At 33.1% G+C, this 7441-nt stretch overlaps 1 protein-coding gene across 1 annotated transcript; it reads left to right on the plus strand.

The window, feature by feature from the left end:
- Window positions 1-6250: 6250 nt before the first annotated feature.
- On the plus strand, window positions 6251-7441 carry LOC145958716 (uncharacterized). Its single transcript, XM_083076230.1, has one exon. It carries the CDS (start codon window positions 6251-6253, stop codon window positions 7439-7441), a length of 1191 nt encoding a protein of 396 aa, XP_082932356.1.

Consider the following 7441-nt stretch of genomic DNA (forward strand, 5'->3'; position numbering starts at 1 on the left):
AACGCGCAACAATGACGATGGAGATTGAACTACTACATCATGTTGAATCTTCTTATGCAACCCACTCAAAAAACATTTAAGTAAAGCTTCAGCAAGAAGACCAAAAGATCTATTAGCTAGAGCCATAAATTTCAAATAGTAATCCAAAACAAAACCTGTTTGTTGAAGCTTAAACAACTCTTCCATCGGACAATCAAAAGAAGAAGGTCCAAATTGAGATTCCAATGCACTAGTCAAATCAACCCACGAATTAACAATAGATAAATGTTGTAACATTTGAAACCATGGAACGACCTCTTGCTCAAAGTGAATGGCAGCAATGTCGGCACGCTGAGCATCTGGAGTACGATGATAGTTGAAAAACTTCTCTGGTTTAAAGATCCACTCAAGAACTAAAGTGTGGCCATCAAAATGAGGAAAACCAATTGAAATTTCCTTCACAATTTGGGATAAAGCACTCGAAGACGAATCACCCTGAGGCTGAGAATGCTTTTGCGCCAAAAGATCGAAAGTCACCTGTAATTGATCCATACATTCTTTAGCTACAACTTGAATTTGATTGGTATGAGCACGATGCTCTTGATCCCTCAACTCCAAAAGATTCATCAATCGACGAAGTTCATCACCCTGATTTCGCATCTTCAGACTGTAATTCCTTTAATCGTGTATTCTCAACCATAGAGGTCAATGAAAGCACCAATGAAATAGTATTATTCTGAATAATATTGCTGAATCACAATATTTGATAATAACAAGTACAATAATTATATCATATGAAAAATCAACACAAGATAATAGGAATAGAATGAACGGAACATCACAATTTCCACATCAAGCACCTGAACATAGAAACATCGAAAAAAGAAAAGCAGAATGAGAATTAGAAGTGAATATTGCAGAGAGAGAGAGTACAATTAGAATGGAGAAGAAGACTCATACCACACAAGCATCCCTTCCTTGTTACTCCACGTAACTTTTTAATAAGATGCTCCTCTTCTTGATTCTCATGCTTTTCCTTGTGTCCTCATTTGTCATGTGTCCACCTTGATTAACTAAGCCCATGTCTTTATTCTTGCCATGTAATATTTCTCGCTTCTTTACCCTTTGCTCATGTCCACAAGTTACAATCGATCAATTATCAATTGAAAAATTTATTCAATTTATTTAATTGGCACGAGATCAATATAACACACAAATCTTCAAATTTAAATATCAAAGATGTGAATAATCTAAGATATTAATCTTTTTAATCATTAAAAGATTGATATGATATACAATTTTTCATATATGAGTGTCAAAGATAAAAAAAAATCTAAATTATTGACATAATAATTATTAAGAGATGGTACGATACATAAGTAAAAAATGTTAAACAATCTTATCAAACTAAATTTAATCCATTTTTCCCCTCATCAAACTCATTTCCACACCTAACTAGATTATTCTTAGAAGAAGCATGAAGTGTGTATTTACTTTGTAGTAAAATACGACTTTGTTTTCGTTTTTGGCCTAACGCTGTAATAAAAGTAGGAAATCATAATCAATTTGTTTTTCTTGTCTTATGTCATTTTTTTAAAATGGAAACGAGCTTGTTTTATTTTTAAATAAAAATAGTTATTTTTTATTTATAAAAGATACGTTTTATAAAAAATACAATTGCAATTTATTACTTTTAAAATTATAAAATATTAGTTCTATGCAACTTAAAAAGAGTATTTTTATTAAAAAAAATACTAAAAATATAAATAATATTATATAGTTTTCTTTGTGTTAACTTAGTGTATCTCACTACTTTTTCAAAACAATAGATATAGTTATAAGTAGAGATGTGTGTGGAGACGGATTTATTTTTATCTCTACCCTATCTAAAATTTTGATATAGTCATCATCTATATGAATTCAAAATTTGACTTGATAAATGATTTATTATTATTTTTTCGATTATAATGAATATCATCTTAAATTATTTTATTTAAATCAAGAAAAGTTAATAAATAATTAAATAATAATTTTACAGAATTAACTTTATTGTTTATATTTTTCTAAAAAAAATGTAACGCAATAATTTTTTTTTAAAAAAAGTATTACCAGAAATATAAATGAATAATACTGAAAATCTAAAATGATGTCTATAAAACCGCATTTATTATTAATTTTATAAATTCATTATACAATAGCAATACACACCATAGTTTTAAAAACCGGACCGGTCATCGAACCGATTAGGGTACTGGATCATTGGGTCAAAGGTTGAACCAGTGAGTCACTAATTGAACCGCATGATTTAATTTTTATTAATTTTTAAAAAAATATTCATATTAAATATATTTTATACTTATAAATTTTAGTAAATTTATATCTATTTTAAATTTCAATTTTCTTCTTATTTAAAATTATCTTTATTTTTATTTTATATAAAGAAATACATAAAATAAAATTACATGTAAAATTATATATTAATATAAATTAAAAATATAAATAATATGTACATATATAATATGCTTGCAATTGATATTACAAAATAAAATATATAATATCTACATAGATATTATATTATTAAATATATAATTTAAAATTAATAATATGCTATAAAATTTATTTCAATTGCATATATTACAAATAAATACATTAGAACAAGTAGTCATTGTTATGTTTAATAAGACTTTTTGTTCTACCATTAAAAGATTCAATTCTCATTGTTATTTTTGTGGTTTGTGGTCTCTTAAAAAAAATAAAAATAAAAATTGTAGTTGAACTAGTTTGACCTATCGATTTACTAGTCAGACCGAAAAATTGACTGATTCAATCCAATTTAAAACGAGTCAAATGTATAACTGATTCAACTTAAGGTTTGAATCAGCTAAATCACAAATTTTGAGTACAACCAGTCCGACCGGCCGATTCGATCTTGTTTTTACAACTATGATACACACTATTAATTATTTGCATGTTGGTTATTGAGTATTAATATAAAAGTAGGAAAAAGGGTAAAGCTAGGTATATATAATTATATATAGGGTAGTATATGAAATATTATGGCTATGATGGGTAATAGCCTAATAGGACGTCTGACCGGCAGTATGGCTATGATGTACGAAAAGCAATGGTCCACATAAATATATAATCATCGAAAAATAATAAATAGAAATAAATAGTTAGATAGGTTTGGTTCATTTTTATAACAAAGGCTATGACGAGACCATGCGTCTTCAGAGTGCTCTCAATAAGAAGTGCTATGTTTTAAATGTTGAATATGTACATTATTTTCAGAAAATGTATGCGATATATTTTTTGCTAATATATTTTTAATACTATTTTTTTACTGATTATAAATAATATAAGACCAATTATCAAGATTAAAAAAGTAATTAAATTAATTATTTTAATTAATTCTAAAGACATCTTTTATTTTTAATGATTGTTATATTTAATACTAATTATACGTGTAAGAATAAAGTTAATAATTAATTAAAATATATAAAAAAATATTTTTTAAAATTTTTAAAAATTAATGATTGTTACTTAGAAAAATTTAATTTTTTACTTATAATTAAGATTAAAAATAGTATTTTTTAATATTAATTGAAATTTATTAAAAATAATGCTTTTATAAATTTTGTATATCATTTAATGAATTGTTCTATTGATTTAATAATAAGATTTATCAAAACTCGTGATTTTTATCTAATAATAGAGAGGAAATGAGGAAGTATGTCAAATATTTTGTGTTGTCTCTTCCCTTTTTGTATTAAAATTATTTGACTAAATTACATATTTGGTCCCTCTAAATTTATCAATTTGTAACTTCAATTTTTTTATTTTAAAATAGAAATATTTAGTTTCACTATTTTTCAACATATGAAATTTTGGTCTTGTTATTAATTTGATGTTCATTGATTGTTAAATTTTGACATTGACCAATAATATATTATTATTTAAGTGACATGATATTTAATAATTTGACATATAGAGATAAAAATTTAAAAATAACATACAAAAGATTTTTATTTGTATTTATATTATTTTTTGTGTCTTCAAATGTTATATCACTTAAGTATAAATAAAAGTTAAAATTTAATAATTAATATATATTATTTTGACTGAAAAATCAAAATTTCATATTTTATAAATTAAAGGGATAAAAATAGAGGAACAAAATTACAAATTATTCAAACTATTTTGTATTCTCCTCTCTTCTTGCATGTGTGCATCGATGACTTGGTTTCTTTTGTTGTTGCAATATTGGGTTGTGCAGGGAGAAGTTGAGGAGCAATGGTTCGATGTGAATGATGATAACTTTTATAATCTAGATATATAGAAAGAGGAATTATAGTCCAAATATTCTAACGCCTCAATCTTGTTTTCGTTTCACATTTTGAATCCATTATTTCTCTTGGAATCAATTGAAGTTTCATTCCTCAAATTCATGTTTCCAATATTGTTGGTAGCGAATTAATGCTTTGTTTAAAGGAGTGTGAATGTGAGGTTTTGCTTTATTTGTTGTTAGTGTTGCCAGTGCCACAATGGCGATGAAAGTATTTGGCGGTAAAAAAGAAAGGAACAATTAAGGACAAATCATAAAAGATTGAGAAAAAGGAGAAAAGAAAAATAAAATTAATTCTTAGCCATTGATCTAATAATATACCAACATATCTAACATAAAAATATTTTCCATAATGGAAACATATTAGCTTTCCCATGCTACACTATATATGTCTGTTTTTATTTATATTCTATTTGAAATTTCAACAAGGTCGTCATCCATTTCAAATTAAATTTATTTTGATTAAAATTTAATTATATACAAAACCAGATCGAGTTTATTAAATTTGCTAGCTTAATATATTATTTTTAATATTATGTATAATTAAATTATAGAATTAAAAATACAATACTATAATTAGATATACTTTATAGTATTTAGATAAATAATATCAGTATAAATATAATTATATATTAAATTAAATAATTTTATTATGAATACATAATAATTTAAAGAATTGGAATCTTAAAAGAACATAGAACAATAAACTAAAATGAGATAATTTAAATTATGTCCTTAATTTATTCTAAAAAATACATCCAATATAATTTTTTAAACTTAGACTTGTAAAAATTAACCGTAGAACATAGGGTAATTAAAGGAATTGATGACAATGACACACACTACAAGAAATATTACATATAGTAACATACAAAAAGTGTCACTATAAGTACAATATATATAAGTATATGTCTATTTGACATATAGTTACACACAATTTTAATGTTGATTTTGAATGATATTTATACTAACCGTACTTCGCACCTGGGCTCCGAGCCCGGATTAGCAATACAAAACAACCTCGGGCACGCGCTGCGCGACGTCAGCCCGGTATTTGAGCAAATCATACATGATTCCGATGATCTCGTCCCAGACCAGATCCGCCCTTCAATTATATCATATCATATCATGATATATGTTATCTCAAGCCCAAAAGCCCAAGGCAAACCTAGATCACCCCAAGGTACGTGCATTATATATATGAGACTATTACTCATGCAAACGCTAACTTTGGCATCGGAGTCTCTTTTGCAGGTACCTCCCCCATCTTGGAGCACCAATACACCGGGCAAAGGAGACTTACCGATCTTACTGGACGGACCAGCTCTACAGCAGATTTCCGGTAAGAACATTTGGCGCCCACCGTGGGGCCGATCGAGACAGCCCTCATCGGCCACCTGTATGGTTTCTACTAGAAGCCACATTAGACGAGCAACAGAAGACGCTGCACACTCAGTCACCATGGACAGCGGCGCTGCGACCTTGAGAAGGCTAATCGACCAAGTCGAACAGATGCGCCAGCAGCATGACGCTGACCTGCGCAACACGCGTGCCCAGCACGAAAGTGACATAGCGACGATACGGACCGCCAATGAAGCAGACCTTGCAGCATTACGAGCCGAGAATGAGTACATCCGCGCCCAGCTCCCTCGACACCTTGGTAACGCCTCCGACTCTCAGCTCAACCTCAGCGGAGCAGCGCGGAGTGGGGCAAATCGGGAACCCGGATCAACCCTCTCACGGGAGGTAATCGGTGCGATCGCAGGAGGCTTCGCATGAGGGGGAGCCAGCAGCTCGGCCCGCAAGAAACACCTGCGCAAGTTTAATCGCGTACACTCCGCCACCTGCGCTTTACGCCGGAACCCGCCAGTGATAACTTTCACCGACGACGACTATGTCGGGGTCAGCTGAAATCAAGACGATCCCATGGTCATAGCTGTGGCATTGGCCAATTGGGAAGTTCGCAAGACCTTGGTCGACCAAGGAAGCTCGGCCGACATCCTATACTGGCCAACATTCCTCAGGTTAGACATCCCCCACTCTCTCATACAACCTCATACCGAACCTCTAGTCGGTTTTGCAGGGAAAAGCATTCACACTCGGGGATATGTAGACCTACTGACAACTTTCGGAGCACCCCCGGTTTCCAGACAGGTCCTGATACGATACCTACTCGTGGAAGCCGACACCCCCTATAACGTGATCATCGGCAGACCAACCCTAAATCAGCTCGGGGCGGTGGTGTCCACCCCGCACCTCACCATGAAATTTCCAGGGCACGATGGGAAGATCATCTCCATCAGAGCAAATCAACATGTAGCGCGACAATGCTACGTAGAAAGCCTAGAAACCGTCTCACCGAGCGAACAGCGCAAGAACGACCTTACCGCTCTGGCTCACACCGACCACGAAGAAATCACCGATCTCGACCCGAGATCCGACACTCATGACGAACGACCTAGCCCCGTTGATGAGCTTGACGACCTTCAAATCGGCAAACTCCCCAGACAAACCACAAAGATCAGCCGGCAATTAACCCCCGAACTACGACAGCAACTCCAAGCGGAGATCCTCAAGAACGCTGACCTCTTCGCCTGGTCTAGCGCTGACATGCCCGGTATAGACGTAGACTTCATCTGCCACAGATTAGCAATACATAAGGAAGCAAAACCAGTTGCCCAGAGAAAGAGGAAGGTCGGCGGCGAAAGACGGGAAGCCGTCATGGTAAAAACGCAGAAGTTGCTCAACGCTGGCTTCATCCGTGAAGTCAGGTACACCACATGGCTGGCAAACATGGTCCTAGTAAAGAAGCACTCAGGAAAGTGGCGTATGTGCGTCGACTATACCGACCTCAACAAAGCATGCCCCAAGGACTCATACCCCTTGCCGAGCATTGACAGGTTAGTCGACGGAGCCTCCGGACATGCCCTCCTCAGCTTCCTTGACGCTTACTCCGGGTACAACCAGATAATGATGTACCCGCCTGATGAAGAGCACACATCCTTCATCACTGACCGCGCCAACTACTGTTACCGGGTGATGCCCTTCGTCCTCAAAAATGCGGGAGCAACATACCAGCGGCTGATGGACAAAGTATTCCACCACCAAATTGGGTGA

The sequence above is a fragment of the Cajanus cajan genome, chromosome 6 (genome assembly GCF_000230855.2).
Source record: "Cajanus cajan strain Asha chromosome 6, NIPB_CcT2T_4, whole genome shotgun sequence".
In the NCBI taxonomy this organism is placed as follows: Eukaryota; Viridiplantae; Streptophyta; class Magnoliopsida; order Fabales; family Fabaceae; genus Cajanus; species Cajanus cajan.